Source organism: Cenococcum geophilum (genome assembly GCF_001692895.1).
Source record: "Cenococcum geophilum 1.58 unplaced genomic scaffold K441scaffold_93, whole genome shotgun sequence".
Lineage (NCBI taxonomy): Eukaryota > Fungi > Ascomycota > Dothideomycetes > Gloniales > Gloniaceae > Cenococcum > Cenococcum geophilum.
Window position 1 is genome coordinate 142,360 of NW_027137651.1, and position 21,373 is coordinate 163,732.

The 21,373-nt window shown below is 41.3% G+C and overlaps 5 protein-coding genes across 5 annotated transcripts; 4 read left to right on the top strand and 1 right to left on the bottom strand.

Moving 5' to 3' along the window:
* Nucleotides 1-506: 506 nt before the first annotated feature.
* Nucleotides 507-1,709, top strand: K441DRAFT_701469 (terpenoid synthase; the record flags this gene model as incomplete). The annotated part of the gene is made up of 4 exons (XM_067653344.1): nt 507-936; nt 1,003-1,034; nt 1,084-1,328; nt 1,382-1,709. The coding sequence occupies exons 1-4, from the start codon at nt 621-623 to the stop codon at nt 1,707-1,709; spliced, it is 921 nt and encodes a 306-aa protein (XP_067496624.1). The 5' UTR covers nt 507-620.
* Nucleotides 1,710-2,385: 676 nt separating this feature from the next.
* Nucleotides 2,386-4,338, bottom strand: K441DRAFT_743975 (uncharacterized protein; the record flags this gene model as incomplete). The annotated part of the gene is made up of 5 exons (XM_067654413.1): nt 2,386-3,282; nt 3,345-3,704; nt 3,766-3,811; nt 3,878-4,193; nt 4,245-4,338. The coding sequence occupies 5 exons, from the start codon at nt 4,336-4,338 to the stop codon at nt 2,620-2,622; spliced, it is 1,479 nt and encodes a 492-aa protein (XP_067496625.1). The 3' UTR covers nt 2,386-2,619.
* An 868-nt stretch (nt 4,339-5,206) lies between these two features.
* Nucleotides 5,207-6,480, top strand: K441DRAFT_701471 (uncharacterized protein; the record flags this gene model as incomplete). The annotated part of the gene is made up of 6 exons (XM_067653345.1): nt 5,207-5,457; nt 5,516-5,810; nt 5,870-5,954; nt 6,016-6,126; nt 6,196-6,257; nt 6,331-6,480. The coding sequence occupies 6 exons, from the start codon at nt 5,207-5,209 to the stop codon at nt 6,376-6,378; spliced, it is 852 nt and encodes a 283-aa protein (XP_067496626.1). The 3' UTR covers nt 6,379-6,480.
* An 842-nt stretch (nt 6,481-7,322) lies between these two features.
* Nucleotides 7,323-8,286, top strand: K441DRAFT_701472 (ankyrin). The gene is made up of 2 exons (XM_067653346.1): nt 7,323-7,406; nt 7,465-8,286. The coding sequence occupies exons 1-2, from the start codon at nt 7,392-7,394 to the stop codon at nt 7,957-7,959; spliced, it is 510 nt and encodes a 169-aa protein (XP_067496627.1). The 5' UTR covers nt 7,323-7,391; the 3' UTR covers nt 7,960-8,286.
* A 427-nt stretch (nt 8,287-8,713) lies between these two features.
* K441DRAFT_743981 (cytochrome P450) lies at nt 8,714-10,495 on the top strand (the record flags this gene model as incomplete). Its single annotated transcript, XM_067654414.1, has 6 exons — nt 8,714-8,748; nt 8,803-8,910; nt 8,966-9,571; nt 9,649-9,937; nt 10,015-10,258; nt 10,318-10,495. Exons 1-6 carry the CDS (start codon nt 8,737-8,739, stop codon nt 10,493-10,495), a joined length of 1,437 nt encoding a protein of 478 aa, XP_067496628.1. The 5' UTR covers nt 8,714-8,736.
* Between the last annotated feature and the right edge of the window lie 10,878 nt (nt 10,496-21,373).

Below are 21,373 nucleotides of genomic sequence, written 5' to 3' on the forward strand. Positions count from 1 at the left end.
TTGGGTGGCATTAGGACAATATTTTACTGATAATTTAATAATCAAATAGACGGCAAACAATATTAAAGCTTTTTAATTAACTACACCAAATATTATAGGCTTCCTTGCCACCGCAATATCCAAGCGTCAAATGAGGCGCCAACACCCTTGCCGTACTGACTCGAGGATTCAACACCAAGCTCTATACGGTATAGAGCCTCTAGATTGGCTTATGAGGCGTGCATATACGAAAAGTCCATGAAAAAGTTGCCACACGAAGGGATGGCTTGTCCGGGTCTACACCTCCTGTCAACTCCGGCGGTTAGCGCAACCACGTCTGCACGGCCTTACTTTCCCTTAAACAGCAAAAATACCAAAACTTTCCCTTACAAAAAGACCGTGCAGACGTGGCTGCGTTAACCAACGGAGTTGACAGGAGGGTGTACGTGAACCTTGAATTTTGACAGCCACCTGCGGATCAGCTCCCCGGAAGCAACATGACATGGCCCCGAACCTAACGAGGGCATGTGCTGACTTCCCTCTGAAGTTTCGAATCTTATCATTTCAAAGAAGTAGGCTCTTAACAGATCCGGAACCCTCAACATCAAGATCTAGCAAACGGCCAGAACATTGAATGTCAAATGTGCTCCGCTGGAAAACAATTTCGGAACCTGGGTGGATTGGAATTTCAAACTTCTAGACCACTTCCCGCCGAGCTTTACAAGTGTGACCAGTATACGTCCATATTCTACCCTCGGATCAATGTATCAGCAGATGAAGCCGATGATTTCGGTTGGGAGTGCCGCGATGACTTGATAGCCGCCGGTGACGGACCAGATCTGGGGGTTGCGGTCATCAATGAGAGAGCTGGAAATTTGGTTGCGCTCTGGTTTCCCGAGACCCCTGATAGACTCCGAATCTTGGCATATGCGAACGAGTATGCCTTGTTGCATGATGGTGAGTGACAGCTTGCTGGACATCAGTCTCCCCCAACAAAGTTCTCTAGCTCACTCCGACGTCCAGACATTGTTGACGCGGCGACTACCGGCGAACAAGTGCGTTCGTACTTTATATCATTTCCCACAACTACTGACCAAATGGTAGTTTGAACAAAGGAACAATACCTTGGGAATATTTCAAGGGTTCGAGAGACATCACCTCCAGAGCAAGAGCAAGAAGCCTCTTCAGGCTCGGATAATGGTTGGGATGCTAGAGATAGATGAGTATTGGGGTAGAGAATTCTTTAATCACTGGGCCGAATTCCTGAATATTCGGGGACCGGAGAGAGAGGAGCAACACAAGACGCTTGAGGACTATGTCCAATTTCGCTGGCGGGATGCTGGTGTCAGGTTAGAATTTACCATTTGGATTAATAGAACGGACTGGCTGATACCTTATACAGTATCTATCTGGACATGCTCTACTTTGCTGTGCAGCTGCGGTTAACGACAGCTGATTTGGAGCCCATTCGACACATACTGCTTCTGGTCGGAACTGCGATGATGTATTCCAATGATAGTTGTTCTTGGAACAGAGAGTATAAAGAGTATATTGATCGTGGGGAAACGGGATATCTGGTCAATGCCGTTCGGGTGGTTATGGACATCCACGGTGTTGATCCAACGACAGCCAAAAACATAGTCATCTCTGAAATGAGGAAAACAGAGGAATTGTACTGCGAAGCAAGAGATACCTACATTGCAGAGAAGTCCCCCAGCGCTGAAATGTAACGTCTACTCAGCCTCCTTGAGTTTGGGATTGCTGGGAACGCAATTTGGCATCTGACTTCGGCACGGTATGATGAGTCGCAGCCAAAGCCTGTTCGCAAGACGAGTGTTGTAGCCAAGACTACCTCAAACACATCCATGAAGACAGCAGCTAGAGGCAAAGCCAGCGGCTTAGAAGTTGCTGGCACCTCCGACGCACCAGTGCCCAATGCGCAAAAGTGTTCATCTGATGTCACGCCTCGTGACAAATCTCCAAAGGTACCAACTTCCGCCGGCCCTTCCCTTGTTTAACTGAAACCTGATAACTTTTCCCTCCAAGAAACACACATTCAACAAATCCACGACTATTGCAAGCACTTCGTCTCAGTGCGAAGATGGAGACAAGTATCAATCTTTTGCCATCTGCCGGTCTCCCAGGGGAGCAAATAAGGAATAGGGAAGTCATGTATCCCCAGACTGATGAACTTCACCGCTAACTCGACCAGATTGTTCTTGAGCCTTACGTCTATGTAGCCTCATTGCCTTCCAAGGGAGCAAGAGATGAGTTGATAGATGCGCTAGACAACTGGTACCACGTGCCTACACATGCACTGACGACTATTCGCAGTATTGTGGCAACTATCCACAACGTTTCACTAATGTGGTTCAACCGTTCCATAATCTAAAGATTAATATTGTTGCTAATTCTGGTGAGATTTAAGGCTAGACGATATCGAGGATGCTTCACCTGTCAGAAGAGGCCACCCAGCGGCGCATATCGTCTTCGGAACAAGTCAGACAATCAACTCAGCCACCTTCTTATACGCAAAATGCCTCGAGAGCGCATTGAATCTTTCAAAAGAAGCTGTTGCTTGCTTTAGCGGTAAGTTGATTGCCAAGTCTCTGCGAGGATTCAACGAAAAACTCATAGAGTTCAGAGGAGCTTTGCCAACTCCATATCGGCCAAAGCCACGACTTGTATTGGACATATCACTGTAAAGTCGGGCGTGCAGATGATGACCAGCCGCACGCGCACCTCCTTGCGCGTCGGCAGCGTCTCGTGACCGATGCCCTCGTCGGCGGCATATGCAATCCAGGTGTAGTTTGGCATTTTAGCGATCAAGTCTTTGAGGGTGCGTGCGGGTTCTGGGGTGGTGGCGAGGTACCTGCCAAAGGGCTCCCTACGCAGCGTGTCATTGACGAACTTAGGGTCCAGCGGCGTCGGCTTGACCTCGCGGCCCTCGATGTAGGAGAGAAGCTGCGGCGGAGCGACCTCCGCACCCGGTGGCGGGCCCGCGTCCGCAACGGCCACCTGGGCCTCAATCCACACGTACTGGGCGATTTGGCTGCCGAAGCGGATCTTGTTGCCCCGATGGTCCTGCAGTTTCCCGATGTAACGGCGTGGCACCGTGAACGTCGCGCGCACCACGTGATCCTCGTCTCCACGGCGCTGGACTTGCCACATGTCCCTCGCCCTCAGCTGCACGTTGCCGCTACGGATCTTCTCGCTTTCGAAAGTGTCAATGTAGGGGCCGAGCGGGTTCGCGATGGTGACGCGTTTGCCCTGTTGCACATATCGATTGATGTGTGCCGCAATCTGTAGAGAAGCGCGCGCCCGTCAGCATCTTCCTTTTCAGACAGACACGACAGGAGACTTACAACAGGGTCCGAATTGCGCCCCGCACTCTCCTTGCTCACCTTGGGGATGTACGGGAGGCGATCCTGGTACTTAGTGAGATACTTTCCTGTGTTTTTCGGGTCTAGCACCAGGATCGTGGAGTCGACAACCAGCATCACTATCGCCTCAAGAGTGTTGTTTGCACGTAACAGATGAGCAATGGCCCCAGCGCATCCCGGGCTCTCTCCATCGCTGCGAATATTCCAGCGGTTTCTCCGGTTGTATTCCCCATTCGCTTCCAAAAGATCCTCGCGTTTCACGTCGTCTTTTGTATTGTGGTCATTATAGAGCCCGAGTAAGCGATCTCCGTCAGCGTCCGTACCGGCGAGAAAATCGTAGTACTAGATAGGCGTGGACCTGTTTGCTCCCATTACTAAGATGTGGAATCGCGATGGCTCTCACCTCAGGAACTTCAGTCGTGAACGTTACCTCCAAAAGTTCTCCGTCACTGTTCCTCGTTACCTACCATTCACAATACTCGTCCTGAAACTCTCGTTTATCCGCTTTCTCCCACCTGTCGGCCTGGTTCTCGAGGTTTTTCGGAAAGGCAAGCCATTTCACAGGCGTTGGTTCGGTTGGAGTGTCCCTTTCTCTAGCAGGGTTGTAGAAGTGGAGCGTCTTATCCGCCAACTTTTTGAAACCCTTTCTGCGGAGTACGATGCTCTCAATAGCTTGGTCGACAAAGCTAGACCACTCATCCAATAGTCCTGGCCGGTTGCCAAGATCGTCCAGAAACGCAGGCGGCCGGTAGTAATTGGGGGCCGGTTCCCCAGGCGTAGGCGTAGGCGCTGGTTTGCTCTCATCTCCTCCTTGCTGTGGTTGTTCAGCTTCTACTTAGCCATTAGTAATAGGTCAAGTTTCGGGTTGAGATAAAAACTCACCGTGAGAAGTTTCGGCTGTTGAGCCACCGCTTTTGGTCTCGCCCTCCACACTTTTGCCTTCAGCAGCACCTACAGCGCTTGAAAGTCTTCCCATGGTGAAAGGTGATGAGTTCTACTGTTGAGTTCAGTATTTTTTGTATTTGGAAGGCTGGTGAATGGTGAGGACCCATGGCACTGCACCAGCAGATTATGTAGGTATTAATGATAATCGAAACGCCAGCCTACTGTCCAAAGCGGGTGTAGCAAGCCCCAGAGTGCTGTTTCATTTGTAGGGACGGAAAGTGGAGATATCCCGCGATTGGAGGATAATGTGCTGTACTAAGCCTAAGCCGCAATAGAACTCCGCATGCCATTTTCTGCAGAGTGCATACTACCCTGGTGGAGAGAGGAATATCGCAAAGATTTTCGACCCACAAATTCGAAGATGCTAATTACTTGGTTGGTAGTATTAAAGAGTCGAATCGCCGATCACCCTCTAGGAAATAGCAAGAGGCATCGATTTTGCTTTACTCAGGCATCTTTTAGGCCTGGTGCATAGTGAGGCATGAAAAGTATACAGGGTTGTAGGCAAACCCTCTAGCGCCACCGAGGCGACCCCTCCACACTCGTCCTCTTCAGTATTGGGCCCCCACCAGGCTTCATCGTGTCAACCAGGGTGCGATCTCAGTGAGAAATACCGTAATCTTGCGTTATTCTAAACAGTTGGTTGATTGCCTGAAATACCATAAAAGTCTCCTGATACGCCGTAATCCGGCCAAATTCCAGTTTTTAAGATAAAGCCGGACTTGTGCAGGCGGAGGATTAAGAAGATAGTACAGCTGAAACCCCCGTGCTAGTGCTACGGACTCGCGGGACATTCTAAATATTCATCTAACCAAAGCCCTCTTCAGATCCCCCAAAAACAAATCAATACCGGTTTATCAATTTCCTACTCGCGCAACGTCATTACACGAGCAGAAAAAATGGCCAAAAAAACTGAAGCGGAGATTCGAACCTATCTCAACGATTTTATACAACGAGCTGGACATCAGTCTAGGTTTTTCGCCGATGCTACAAAACTTGATACCATAGTAAAGGCCGGACCACAAATGTTGGACGATTGGCGTACTTGGAGTACAACTACGGTCCCCCTGTTGGGCTTAGCTATGGCCTCTAAATACGAGTTGGAGATGCTCAAACTGGCGCTCTACGATATCCATGTCGCGATCGGCAAGTAGTCGCCGAAGGTATTGACACTAGTAGTAGGGGTGCTAACGGCTGATGGATGATAGCGGCTCATTGACGCAAGAGAGCGAGACGATTGACACAATGAGAAAGATTTGTAAAGCCCGCGTCTATCTCCAGACAATATTCAAGACTGGCGGAATACAGATTCACTATCTCAACAGCCAAGATCCATCGGGACCATTTACCACGACTGACATATTCAATACACAATGGGGTACACTTAAGTTCGGTGGTCCGAGTAAGCTGGGTACTACTGTAAGGAGAGTTTGGACTAATATAATCGCCAATCCGTCAACGTTTGTCAAGCCTAATATCATTTACATATTCACAGATGGCGATGTAAGGAACTTACTCTTCTCAACGTATAACTACGGCAATCCGCTAACAGGATGAACCAGCCCACAGGTGAACGTGATGAGACTCTCATCGAGTCGCTACGCGACTGCAAAAGAGAGTTAGAGAAAAATCAATATACAACTTCAGGTTGACCTCCAATTCTACTTGCTCTAACAGTTTTATTTTCGCTAACTATTAACATCTGCAGCCATCGCGTTCACTATAGTCCAAGTTGGTAAAGATATCCCAGGGCGGAAATTCCTTCAGACGATCTCAAACGACACTACGCTTCGGGATCACGTCGAGGTAGTAATGGAAGGTAAGAGACTTAATCGCTTACACATAGTTCCTATCTATCTATCCATATTGATAATCTTTAATTTACTAGAGGAGGATCTTGAGAGTCAATTCCCTGACAGTCGAAACCCAAGGCAGGACCAGGATTATATTGTAAGTATAAACACTTAATAAAGCTTCAACAAGTGTTATAGCCGTCACTGACTTAGGCTTCGGTCAACAATAGGTACTTCGTCAGTTCTTTGGTGCATTGAATCCAAAAGTTACCCCATAAGATTAAGGGGCAGTGTAGAAGGAGGAATTTCCAAGGGTCATTTGGATGAATAGCGTGGCATACTAGTCAATAATCTCTTTAATCAATTCTTTATTCCGAAAGGCAGAGTTTTAAGCAGTGATAGCAATAACTATATAACCATAATCAGCCCTATAATTCCGATTATTATATAATTAAAGAAAGTAATTCTAATTTGGTTATATAGTTATATAGGCACGGGCCTCTACATAAGTTATCTACACGTGGGTTATTATGTGTAGATAACACACTTACCCTAGAGCTTACCTAAAGCTCCCCCTAAAGCTCTACCTCTCCCTTTTTTTATTTCTACTATTTCCGTAGTTAATTATATAGTTATATCTACGTAACATAATTAGCAGGTGCGATTATAATTAGGTTGGTTATGTTCCTATATAATATAACATAATCGTAACTATCTAACTGATTTTTACCATCACTGGTTCTGAGACGCGTATCCGGACGTAAGCTTGTCAACCCCGCCAACCCCAAAAGAGAACTTAAGCGATTTCATAGCGAATTAGAGAATTTATAACGGGAAGCTCCGGGTCTAAGTTAAAGCCATTACGGCTTAGCCTGCGGGGTCATCGTGTTGTCAATTCTTGAATCAATCAGCACACATAGATAACCCTTCTTTGTAATCTACATGCATATGCATATAATCGTAGAAGGGTGACGTGTACTACCGCCAGCATTAGATATTTGCCCTATACGAACACTTAAGCCATGCCGCCGTAACCTAGGACAATTGCCAGCTAGCTAGGTATCGCAGCGCTACTGCATATCTTCGGGCGTCGCAAAATAATACTGGTAATTGCGTATGTGGGACAAATTGCTATGCAAGGCGCTTCCTTTCTAGAAGCGAGCATGTTGGAGGAGACGCTCCCCTAAGTAGGAGCAGAGTCGAAGCTTCCTCCAGCACACAACAGAACCCTTCCGCAAGTCAATATTAGAAACAATTTTGTTAATGAATTAGATACCACGAAGTCTCGACCATGCCTGAGACAGAAGTTAGTCGCATCATTCCAAATCCAAAGACCATTTCTAATATAACGAGTACATCCTCAGACCGATTTCACTCGCCTCCATTACGCGGCCACAAGAGACAATCAGAACACCGCTGAAGTAGCCTATAATATCAATCCCCAAACCCTCAAAGCGAGAACTTCTGAAGGCCACACCCCCCTCCACATCGCAGCCAAATTCGGCCAAGAAGAAGCGATCCGCCAACTCCTCAACGCCCGTGCTAACGTAGACGCCCGAGACAACAATGGTCAAACCCCGCTGAGTCTATGCGCCTGTTACGACGTCGAGCCCATCATCCCACAGCTGCTTGTGGACGCCAATGCCGATGTTAATGCGCTGGATTCTTACTCTTGGACTCCGGTGTTCTGGACGTGTTTTCGGGATTTTGATCGGACGTACGATGTGTTGCGTGGTCAGAATGCGAAGCTGAATGTGACCGATAACAAGTTGAAGACACCACTGCACTGGGCTGCGGAGACTGGAAGTGTTAAGGTTATGGAGAAGATGCTGGAGGCGGATAGATTTCTTGATCTGTAGGTGAAGGACCTAGATGGTCGGACACCGATTACTTGGGCTGCAGAGAAGAACCAGGTAAAGTCGTTGGAGGTACTCATTGCCCATGACGCTCACAAGAATGTTCGTGATGGTCGTAATTGGACACCAATGTTTTGGGCAGCCTATAAAGGACATATAGAGGCGGTCCGGTATTTAGTAGGTCGGAGAGTGAGGACAGATCTTATAGATAGCTCTAACAAGACGGCGTATAATTGGGCGACTTCTCCCAACATTAAGGAGCTGTTAAAGAGCTAATAGGTCACTATAATATAGGAAGGTATCAATGGCGATTGAAATGATTGTCAATAGGGAGATAGACTCCTAATACTATTAAGAATAAATTTTATCCCTCTTTAGAGTTTAGTAGACCTCTATAAGAAATGGTATATAAACATTAATTCTTATAACCCAAGCTATGGTAAGATAGGTTACAATAGATATTTGGGGCCAATTCCATGTATTAGAGGCACCGCGTGCATTAGGTATCGGGTGATATCTAGAGGACTACATAGTATTTTGATTGGAAAGCGACAGCCACCTCGGTGCTCAAATACCCTGTGCTCGCCCTCCCTCGCTACATGCAGTAAAATTTTACAGATGAACCTCTAATATCACCGTTACATTCAGAACATGGCCAATATCATTAACCCTCATCGACTTTTTCTGCAGCTCAACGATGCTTTCGATTGGCTGGGAATATGGCAATTCGGGCTCATTATTTATAGAGGGTTATTTGCCTTCTTCGTGATCTACCGCTACATGCATACCTATGTATGTAAATAATCGCAATTCGCTACTCTGCGAATATATGGCTAACACTTCTAGGTCAGTGTGCCTGCTCCGGGCGCCTCTCCACCTGTCCTAGGAGCTTGGATAGAAGCATATAGATTTGTTTATGACTCCGCCGGAACAATCGATGACGGGGTTCGGAAGGTATCTTTACCTCACCCAGCTAAACCTCTAAATCTAATTTAAAAATTTAAACTAGTACGGAGCAGATGGGAGAACCTTCAAAATCTCTACGCCCGCCCGATGGATTGTAGTTAGCACAAACCTAGGAGTCTTGAAAGAGCTGAAAGATGCTAACGAATCTGTACTATCGATCCAAGCAGCCGCGGATGAAAGGAATTCCATCAAGTATATCTTAAGCAGCAGTATCCACAGAGATCCGTATCACGTCAAAATAATTTCTAAGTATCTCACATTACGCTTGGAAACGATTCTGCCAGAGATTGTAGAGGAGGTATGCTTAATCTTCCGGGAGACCTTAACTGTCGGCGATGAGTGGATTCAGATTAAGGATTACGAAAACCTTCTATCGAGATGCGTCTCAGCCACGACAAATAAGATTCTTGTTGGTCTACCCCTCTGCCGTGACAGAGAATACCTCGATTGTCTAGTACAGCTGTCGAAACGATTATCTCGTGCCGGTCTCTTTTGTGACTTTGTGCCTCCCATTTTGAAATCCCTGATCGCCAATTCGCTTGTTCGCCGAAGCCGTGTTCTCCAGACATTCCTCTCAAAACTCGGGCCCGTCTTCGAGCAGCGGCGAATGACACTTGCAAGCCGGAGTGGCAAGTGGGAAGAAAAGCCCGTACGTACTCTCCTTTTTATCTTTCAATATTCAGAATAGTATACAATTTGAAAACAGAGGTTTCTAAGAGGTATTAGAATGATGTCATCCAAGGTATTATTAAAGCGGCTCCACCAAATACGTCTCTCTATAACTTATGCATCCGAATACTATACCTAGATTTCTCCGCAATTCACACCACTACAATCAGTATTACCCATGCGTTACATAATCTAGCAACCCACACAGAGTTCCAAGATCCGATCAGAGACGAGATCGAATGCGTTCTTAGAAACTCCGGTGGCTGGACAAAACAAGCCCTAAAGGACATGAGGAAACTAGACAGTTCATTAAAGGAGAGCCAACGGCTTCATCCCGTGACGACAGGTAGAAACACCCGCCCCGAGCCCCCCTGTCTGCACATTTGACATACTCTGCAACTGAAAAGCTAATGTAATTCTCAGCAACTCTGATGAGAAAAGCGCTAAAGCCTTGCATTCTCTCTGACGGAACGCATATTCCCAAAGGCCAATGGGTAGTCACGCCAGCCTACTCGATCAATCGTTCTGCCCAGTACCATTCCAACCCGGAGAATTTCGACGCCTTCCGCTTTTCCCGATTAGCAGAGCTGGACGTTAGGAGAACAAGACAAGGAATAGCCTTCCCAAATAGCGGATATCTTTCATTCGGAATAGGAAAATACGCATGGTAAGATATAGAAACACTCTAGTTAGAGGTTAAAAAACTAATCATTCTAACCTGCATAGCCCTGGTCGATTCTTCGCTGCTGCTGAATTAAAGGTTTTGGTAGCGTATATTATTTGCAATTACGATTTCAAGATGTCTAATAATAAACGACCACGAAATAAGTTCTTTTCTTTCTTATATTCCCCGGATTTTAGCGCTAAGTTACTATTTAAAAAGAGGTTTAGCGATAGCGATTAGCTTCTAAATAAGATAGCGGAAGCAGGGATGCATATAATACTTTTATTAGTTATAGAAGTTATAATTACTATATAATCTAATTAATTATAATCAAAATCAATCTTTTGATTATAATTGCATGTTTATAATCAATATAATCATCCGTGGTAAGAACAGGTAGGAATAGAATGTGCCGATAAAGCTTTAGTGTTAAGAAAGTTGTTTATTGATTTTCCTACTATATAGTTAGCATTAACCAAAAAGCGCCAAGCCTGCTGTTTTACATATATAAAACGTCCGTGCGGGCTTTTAGGAAAAGTTATTGTATACGCGTCAACGCGTATATTATCTGGAGCTCCTTTTTAATCACCACCTACTAACTATGTCTTCCTTATAACGTACACCTGTACAAGCCTCCACCCAAAAGCGACTACGAGAAGAGGAAACCGACACTATTTCCCTCCTCAGCGATCACGATTCACGTAAGTTTGAGCCTCTCTTAAACTAAGATTAATTAATTTTAATTAGGAAATTAGTGTATAATCAATCAAATCAATTAGAATCAGGTGCGGTGATTTTATAAGAATCAAAATCTATGGCCTGATTATGATTGTACTGATTATGTGCATCCTAGAGCGGAAGTATATATAGCTAAAAACTCTAATAATATTTACTTATATTTAATTATAGGGCTCCAAAAACTCGGCCTTTGTATCTCTACGCGGTGGAGTCCAGGAACCTAGCAGACAGCTATTGGTGTTCTATTAGAGTCGTGCTAATAGACTGCTAGAGCAAACGCAGAGACGTATATACAACAGCGCAGCGCTGGTGCCGGGACGTGGTAGTGGCGTGGAGAATTTTTTTCGCTGGGAGGGTGAGCCCTAACGGAAGGGCTTAAAAACGAACTACTACGTCTGTATATCGAAATCCCACTCAAATCACGGCATCTATAACCAGCGTCCCCCCTTTCTCCCGTACGGCAGATAATATAGTACAAGGTATAGTACTATACGGCACCTACACCACTGTTCGCAATAATGGTTTTATTTATTGCTTCTTAACGATATATTTATTTAGGGCAGCGGTAAATAGATACCCTAATTAATACGCGGACACCCCCCAATTAATATATAGATATTCCCCCACTAATTAAGTTTAGTTCCTTCCTAATTAAGTTAGAATATCACATAAATTTATATTATTTGCATTTACATTAGTACGTAACCATCGCGCGCCTAATGTGAGGTGATAAGCTCCGCACTACTCAGCCACACAAACCCGTAAAAGGTAAGCAAGTAACTGGCTTGATGCCAGACACGGCTGTGCGGAACAATACATATAGGCGAGGTGACTTCGTCACCTGACACCTAATACTTAAAATTTACCTTAGTAAGCTTAGACTATAAAATTAATTAGCGGATATACGTATATCCGCAAGCAGATATCGCTAACCTTTTTTATTAAAAAAGTTAATTCTATAGTCTAAGGGACTTTCGCGAGGTTTATTAGGCAATACGAGTTATTTTTATATATAGAGTAGTTGCCTTCTTAAACGAAATTGATTTACCCCCCTATAATAGCTATTATCCTAAAAATACCGTTAAATTAATCTATAGAAGCAGCTCTATAATTAATTAATATATCTACCCTTTAGCCTCCGCGATATTAATTAGAAAGCGCCGCTAAATAGGTAATATGTTAATAATTAAATTGCCTACCCCCTTTATAAATATAATATTAGTTAACCGGTAGACACCTATTTAAACACTAACTAGAGCATCCGCTAAGTAGATATCGCGCTATATAATAAAGGAAGAAAAGGTTAAAGTAATTTTAAAGCATTTACGAGACTAGTAATAGTCCTTTAGTAACCTTTTTTTAGCGTAGCTATAGCTTAATACTAATAGAAAAGAAAGTGTAAAAATGGATAAGGTGTAAAAAAAGAAGGTAAAAAAGAAGAAGGTAAAGAGGCTTATTGCTACCCTTCTAAAAGATAAAGAAATCTATAATACGATTATAGAGACTACGGATATCTATTTAAAACTAGTTAATATAATTATAAATATTCTTTATAAAGAGCTTTGTAATCTTTAATAGAAGATAGTTATATTTAGTCTATAGAAGTTAGATCTAGAGTTTAAAGACATTTAACTCTTATAAGGCTATAAGGTAATTAGTTAATATACCCCTCTACTCTACTAACTAATAGAAGGATTAACGTAATCGATTAATCTGCGGCCTATATTAGCCTACGACTACCTAACTTAACGCGCGACGCGTTACTTAATAACTACTATAATAGACATACCATAATAATAAGAAGCCCTATATTAGTAGTAGTTCTTTAATTAACGTCTAATACGGATCCTATCTAGGCCTATGTAGACTACTCCGTTACAGGGGGAAAACTTATATATTTATAGGAAGAAAACCCTACAGTTGGGTTGGGGGAGGAAAAACCCTATAAGCCACCTCAGTAGGATAAAAAACCCCGATTTGCCATGTCCGTCCGTAGCGGGGGCCCTATAGGCCTACGGCTACGTCCTGTCTCCTTAGATGTTTTGAACTCCTTAGGTACCACTACTTCCCTCTCCAGCTTATCCTAAGCTAGGGTTTACTACATCCTAGCTAGGCCTTGCCGATCGATCGCCGTGTATTATTATTGTTGTTTCCTATGTTATTAACCGTCCCCTATATGCTATCTCTTATTAACTATTGCCATATACGCTATGCCTTCCCCCCCCTAGGGCCTATTGAAGGCGTAAGGGGGATTTATCCGTTCTAACCACCTAATACTAAACAGCAAGCGGGATGTGTGTGTGTGTATGTACTTTGGGTATCTTTTATACCTAGGCCCCGGTTGCTAGGCCCTCTCTAAGGGTCACTACTCCGTCGAGAGGAGACGAGGATAACCATGTCTTGTGATCCGGCTGCTAGTTAGTACGGCAGTAAGGCGGTGAGTGACTATATGCTCCGCGGGCGATCGCCCTAGGGGTTAGGAGGGGCCGTATATTTACTCGTTCATTTGTTTGTCTACGTTTGTTCGTTAATATAAGGTCATTAATGCTTTCAATTGGGGGTCAGGGGACGTTAGATTCCGTATATATCCGCAAGGATTATACAGGGTTGGAATAGGAGAATAGTGTAGTAGCTGAATTATAGAGGGCCAATAGTAGTGGTTTTCGAGATCTTACCATCTAAAAAATTTTCACCACCGCCCACAACGCTTATAACCACCACCAGGTCCTACCCGCAGCTATGCGACGTCTCTGCGTTAGCTCTACTGAGTCCGAAGACCAGTAGGTTTGTAGGCCTCACCACGTACAGGTGTAGAGTCCGATTTCGAGGACTAAGCCCTATATTAATAGGGTAGAGTTAATCTAGCTACTTAAGCTTATAACCAAGGCCAATTTTAAAGTCTCTAACGCGTTACTAATACGTATAATGCACTCTAAACAATAGCTAGGTATTACATTACTAGCGTTATACTATAACGCGGCACTCCTATATTAAATCGCCTTCTTACACCTATATAAGAAGAAAGTCTTAAGTAATGGATTTTATTTATAGACTAACGCGGAATACTACCTATAATTATAACTGTACGCTAAATAGCCAGTATTTTAGTTACACAGGCATAGCTAGCTACTTCTATACTAGTTGGCCAATATTAAGTATTATAGTTTATTAAGCGCGATAAAGACCTATAATTAAAATGTAATTGTAAGTATAATTATTAACGGGCCAAATGCGAGAATCCTATGCTTATTTAAGACTAGTCTATTATTTACACGCTTGCGGAGAAGAGGATTAAGAATTAATCTAATTGGTGGGTACGGGCTTAAAGGCATTAATTAAGAATAGGTATATTCGCAAGGCCATTTACAAGGGATTACCCTGCCTTGACTAAACGTGATACCTATAGACCCGTGCGCAAGCATATTGCTACAGTATCTATTTATAAAGCCTAAAATATACAACTAAAGAAAAGGTGCGGGTGGGAGGGAAAGCAAGCAAGCAAGGCTCAATTTTGTAAATGTTGATAATGTTAGTATTGCTAAGATATAGGGGTGCTGTAGTGCTCGCTTGGCCATATAGATATATCCATTTATTATTTATACGCTTGCGGAGAAGAGGATTAAGAATTAATCTAATTGGTGGGTACGGGCTTAAAGGCATTAATTAAGAATGGGTATATTCGCAAGGCCATTTATAGGGGATTACTCTACCTTAACTAAACGTAATACCTATAGACCTAGAAGCGCAGCGCCCGTACCATATAAGGTAGAGTAGGGGGAAAAAAGAAAAAGAAAAAAGGGGGGGAAGGAGAGATTTAAGTTAATATATTAGCGTGCTAAAATAGGCACTCCTATACGCTGTTGTGCCTAAATACCTTCGCCTATTATATCTAGGGCGAGTAATAATAAGAACGGTATTGGCGTTCCATATTAGAAGTTTATACTTAGCTAGAATAGGTCTTTTAGGGATAATAAACAGTAAAGCTAAAACGCTTATAAGGACCACTAGCCTAGTTACTGTATTTAGCCGTCTATAAAACCGTTATCTTAAGTATATTAAGCAGCGCCTTTCTAAAATAAGTGTCCGTTATAGAGCTTAGAGTAAAGGCTAAGAGCGGCGACTCTATACTTTAGCTTATTCCTAACTACGTAGCTTATAAAGGCCGATCTCTTAAAGTGGAAGAGAGGGGCGTTTTTAGGTTAGGGGTTGTTTTTAAATAGGTATTTTATAGCTTAAACTGCGTATTTAGGTTACCCTAAAGCGGCAATTATAATTAAGACTCCTTAGTAATTAACGTCCGTTTTATTACGCTTTAGACGTAATATTATATAGTCCTCTACCAGCGTTATATCGTTTCTAGTATATTTTATAGTAAAGAAGGCGTAGCTATCTTTCTAAGCCTTAGTATAGGTGATCTCGCCTAGATAAAGGAATCCTACAAAGGCTATAGTAACGGCGGCGTTAAAGTTAAAATCCTTAACAGATTGGGCATTTAGGGTAACTAATTAGGTAAGGATATCTTTAGTAATTAGCAATCTTTTAGCTATAATAGAGGGATTTATGGATATTGTACTGTCTAGGATCCTCTTAATAATAGGATTATTAAAGACGGAGGTGTTATAATTAGCGTTAATATAGTAGGATTAAATTGCGGAGACGTAGGCTCTAACTATAATAGGCTTAATACGGCTTATTCCTGGACTAGCATTGCCGAAGATCTATTAGGTAATCTATTCTCCTAAATAGTAGAGGGGCGCTAGGTACTTCACCGCTCCGTAAAGGTCGCAGTAGCCCTCCTAACTCTTAATTACGGGACGGTATAAATCTCTCATTCTATTGGAAAGGCTATACTACAATAATTAGCCAAAGCATTCTAAGGGGGCTTTTACCTTAATCCAGAAATTAGGTAGGGGGTCTTTAAGAGGGACTAAGTCTCCTATTTTGGCGTTAAATTAAATGTAATAAAGAAGCGTATAGTAATGGTAAATTAAAAGTATCCTAATGTGGGCATAGTAATAACACCCTATTGCGATTAAAATAAGATAAAGTATTAGCTAGCCTATTTTTTATAGAGGAAACCTACTTCGTATAGAGCGTAATATTGTAAGCTGCGGCTAGTTAAAGGATCTTACGAAGCGGGTAATTACCCAGTCCTTTTACCACTATATTCTAGAATCCTAAGAGTGCTACTATATTATCCGTATAGATATAGACTAAGCTATACTCCTATTATATTACCTAGAGCTAGAACGAGGTTATAATCGCTCGGACCTCCCGCTTATTAATTAGGGCAAGGTAGTGTTCTACATTAGGGTAGCAGCTTAAAGAATTATCTTAGGGTAAAGATACCAAATAGGGCGGCCATATTGTCCCTTAAGAATCCTTAAGGAAGAAGAAGGCCCCGTAACTAAGAATCCTAGATACGTCTAAGAAGAGATAGAATTGTTTTTAATCCGTATTATTAAAGAAGAGAATACTATTTAAAAGGGTAAGAGCATCCCTCTACTATAACAAGTCTTAGCGAAGTTTAGCTATTAGCTATTAGCGAGAATAACTACCTACCTTTATAAAAGTGGAGATAAACTCCTAAATAAAGCGGTTATATAAACGCCTAAGCCTAATTACCCGGGCGCTCTAAGTAAGTCTACTAGCTAGTTTTTAACTCTAAACTAGCGTCAGGGATCTACCACTTAACGCTTTATTAATCTCCTTAATTATAGTGGCCTATTTTAAAGGAGAAAGACACAGCTTAGACTTTAGAGTATCTATAATATAACCTAGGACTTTAGCTATAGTGCCTTTAATATTCTTTAATTCGTTTTATAGGATGCCTAATTTATCGCTTAATTAGTTATACACACTAAGTAATTAAGGGAGGATAGAAGTATTAGAGAGTATAAAGATAAAGTTATCTAGATAGTGCTCTAAGGCGGCGTTTAGGATATGTTAGATAAGTATCCAGTAAAATCCCTCCGCAAAAAGATTAAATAAAAAGGGTGCAGTTTAAAGGCCGAATAAGAGGCAACGTTTAAAATATACTATACCCTTCTAGGAGAACCCTATAAGGCGTTAAGCTTTAATAGAAAGTAGGATATTCCAAAAGGCGTCCTTAATGTCCTTTTTAATAATTATACAACTATGGCCTATATATATAACGTGTTGGAGAACCTAATTAACTGTTAAATATTATAGTGTAGTGAATGCTATAGGGATCAAGTTATTAACAGATCGGCCAGATAGTAAGGATAAGTTATAAATACGGCGCTATCCCCTATCCGCTTTAGGTACTAAACCTAGCAGTAAGGATATAATGGGAGACGTTACTATTATAATCTTACCTATATCTAAATCGGCGCTAATCTTCTCTAAGATTAGGACCGTATTTGCGGCTATTAAGGCTTAGTTTTTCTAAGAAAGGAGCTTAATTTCTAAGTCTACCCCAATCTGGCATCTAAACTTTAAGATACCAATAATATTGCGTTAAAGGTTGCTGGGGTACAGGGATAAATAACGCCCTCACGCTTAAATAATTAAGGGGGAGGGAAAGTCCTATAGAGGAGAGGAGGGTAGAAAAACTAGAAATAATAGTATAGTATTTAGCCTACCTATACTATAAGGGTGGAGCATGGTTTTGGCGGAGTGTAGGTATAGCTTAATAAAATCCTCTTCCTCCTCTTTCTTTTCCTTATTAACACTTTCCTCTAGTAATTACTACTTATAATTCCTCGCAGTATACGGGCCACTACACTTACTATAAGTATACGGGAACTTACAATCCTTGCCTAGGTTATACTTCCCTCTATTAAAGCTATAATAGGTCCTTAAGATATTAGTACTTACTCGCGCGCGTTTTAAGATAGATGCGGATTTATAAGTACTGGGATTATAATAGATATTTAGGAAGTTACTAAAGATCTTCTAGTTAGCTAGCTCTAACTAGTTCTTTTAAATAACTATAGAGTAGTGCTCTAAGGCTATAGTTATTAAGGGAGCAATTTGGTAGGTGGTAGATAGCTAGATAACTTAATTATAAAAGGTAAGTATTTAGGGAATAAGATCTACTAAAAGATTCTTATATATAACAATTAAAATCATTATATAGTTAAGGAAGCCCTCTACCTACACTTCGACTAATAGGTAGTCCTTTATTATCCCTTCTTTTGGTCTTATAGAAAGGACGCTGTTAATAATAAGGATATTATTCTAAGGCTTAGACCAGAGCTAGTGTATCTAGAGGCAAGAAAGGTTATTAGGCAAGAAAGTACCCTAAAATACCTTAAGTATCTCTTTATTTGGGACGCTAGGGAGAAGGATATTTAGGATATTGGCTATATAGGGAAGCAACTCACCCGGTTTATTAATTGGGGTTAAGGATAACACTACCGTAGCTAATCTCGCTGTTACTATAGTAAGGCTTAATATATAGAATTTAGTTGCCTAATCTTCCTATTCTTTTTAGACGCGTAGTATTTTAGTACGGTCCTCCTATTCCTAAAGGAGTCTTATTTTCTAGTTGGTTGCCTAGTCCTTAACCTCTTTTACCTAAGCTCTTCTAATTCTTAGGTCCTCCTTATGTAGTTATTAGAGCCGTTCTTTAGCTTTTTTAGCGGCTAAAGTCTCGCGTTAAGCCGTGGAGAGAGGCGCCATTATAGAGGATGGAGACTGTAATGCCGGCGTATTGCCTAAAGGTGTAGGGGAAGGTAAGGGAGACTGGTAGGTAACCTTTGAGGAGTTTAGCTCGTCGAGTATGTCGCCGTTAGTTAAGTTTTTAAGGTTTTTACGGATAATTCGCGAAGGTTTAGACGAGCGTATAGGTCGTTAAGTCATTAACAGCAACAATTAATTATTAGAAATTAAGTAAATAAGGTATTAGCTCTTAAATAAGACTAATATAGAAAGTAAGCAAGTAAGGCTCAATTTTGTAAATGTTGATAATGTTGGTGTTGCTAAGATGTAGGGGTGCTGTAGTGCTCGCTTGGCCACATAGACATGTCTATTTAAGCGTATTTAAGACATAAAAATATAATATAGAATTCTTAATAAACTGGCTTTTAAATAGGTATTATTATAACTATAAAAGTTGTTACTAGAACTAACTATACTAGTAGGCTAAGATTAATATAACTAGGTAATTAAGAGTGGGTTACTATTATTAAAACTATTAATTCCTAAGGGGATATACTTTTACCTCTAGTTATCTTTAAGGCTATAATATATTAGGCTGCCTAGTGTAAAGACAATATTATACCATATAACTAGTTAATTAGTATTAGTAATAATAGCTAGATAACTAATAAGATTGGCCTAACCTAGCTAAAAAATGTATTTTATAAGTATATAAAGGATTGTATCGTTGGCACGCATTAACTTCTAGTACTAGATAGCCACAATAGCTATATATTGCCTAAATTTAATTAATTCTACCTAGATTATTAGATAGTTATTCTTTATATACTAGCCTATTTGTTTTATTTACTCTAACCATTAAATATAGGCTATTTCTTAGTTCTTAAGTAGACCTACGCTTACCTTATTAAATAGAGAATAGGTATAATAGCGCTGGAGCGCGTTACCTAGTTAGGGATTCGCTTAGGACTTGGCATATATATATAGACGTGGCCTTACTACCTTCTCTTGCTCCTTAGCTTAATATCTTTATAATATAGTATTCGTTCGCTTGATCTTACAAGCATTTATTTAAGTCTTTATTAAAACATTTATTTAATAGTTTAAGCCGTTATATTATATTAAGCTCCCTAGTTATATACAGGCTGTAGTACTTATATCTTAGGTTTACGAAGTCCTATAGTAGCTAGGTTATAAGAAGCTTAGTCCCTATACTATATAGGCACCTTTATATTTATATTTTTGTTCTCTTCTTTTTTTCCCTTCTCTTTACTAAACGGCCGCCTATGCTATAGGGAAGTACGTGCTAGGCAGTAACCTCTTTCTAACTATATAAGCTCGTTAACTGACTAAGTAACGCGTATATCCGTCAACTAAACGCGTGTGTTTACTAACCGACCTATTGACCGAACGATGACGACGCGTCTAACGCGTATATCTGTTAACAACTAACTGACTAACTAATCGACTAACCGTACGTCTCCGGACGCTTGTACCGTACTACTACCTAAACAGTCCTTTTTTAATAGATACTAAGCTACGTATACTGCGAGGAACGACATTGGCTAATACTGAGATACTATCTGCGAGAACGACGTTAATTAATACTAAGCTATTAGCTGCGTTTAAGCCTTCTTAGGCGTTTATTCGAACTATTAGGCTATATAGAAGTTAATTAATACTTAGCCACTATTTATAAGGAATGACCCCGACTAATACTAAGCTATATAAGCTTTAAGGAACGAAATCGACTAGGATTATCGACGCTGGTATTACTCTGCTATTAACTACTAATTGTGCCGATATATATACGATCTATATACTAGACAATAGTAGCGCTAATATGCCTACTACTACGACCTAACCATAACTGTGCTAATACGCCTATAGTCTTCTAACCGTATAATTGTGCCGTTACGCTTACGATCTATAACTTTTATTTATATTGTACTGCTACAAACCAGATAAATAATAGCGCCGTTATACTTACTATCTATTAACTAATTAATAGCCCGAGCTTTATAATTAACCTACTATTATAAAACAACTAATAGACGAGCTCTGTGCTTAACTACTATCGTTACCGCCGCTAGTACCGTACTACTACCTAAATAAATATCTGCTGCTCCTACCTGCAGCTAATCTAATTTAATAATTGCTGCTTTACCTATAGTACTATAATCGACTTCTACTGCTCCTACCTGCAGTATTATAACTAATAATTACTGCTACGCCTATAGCTAACCTTAATTCAACCACTACTACTCTTACCTATTGTACTATAATAGACATCTGCTGCTCTGCCTATAGCATCTTATTAACTACTACTGCCCCACCTATAGTAATAACTATAACTATATATAAGGTAGATAAGTACTAGAGAATAACGCCTAAGGGTAGGCTTTTTTAAAAGGGGGGGGGGTAATATAACGGCGCTGGAGCGCGTTACCTAGTTAGGGGTTTGCTTAGGACTTAGTATATATATATAGACGTAGCCTTACTACCTTCTCTTACTCCTTAGCTTAATATCTTTATAATATAGCATTTGTTCGCTTAATCTTGTAAGCATTTATTTAAGTCTCTATTAAGACATTTATTTAATAGTTTAAGCCGTTATAATAGGTAGCGGTATTAACTATATTAATAAGTACAATTTTCTACTATTATATAGGCAGGCTAGGCAGGTTATACTATATTAGAATAATATATAAGTAGGATTTACTGCGACTAGCCTAGTTCCGTACTATCCTAATC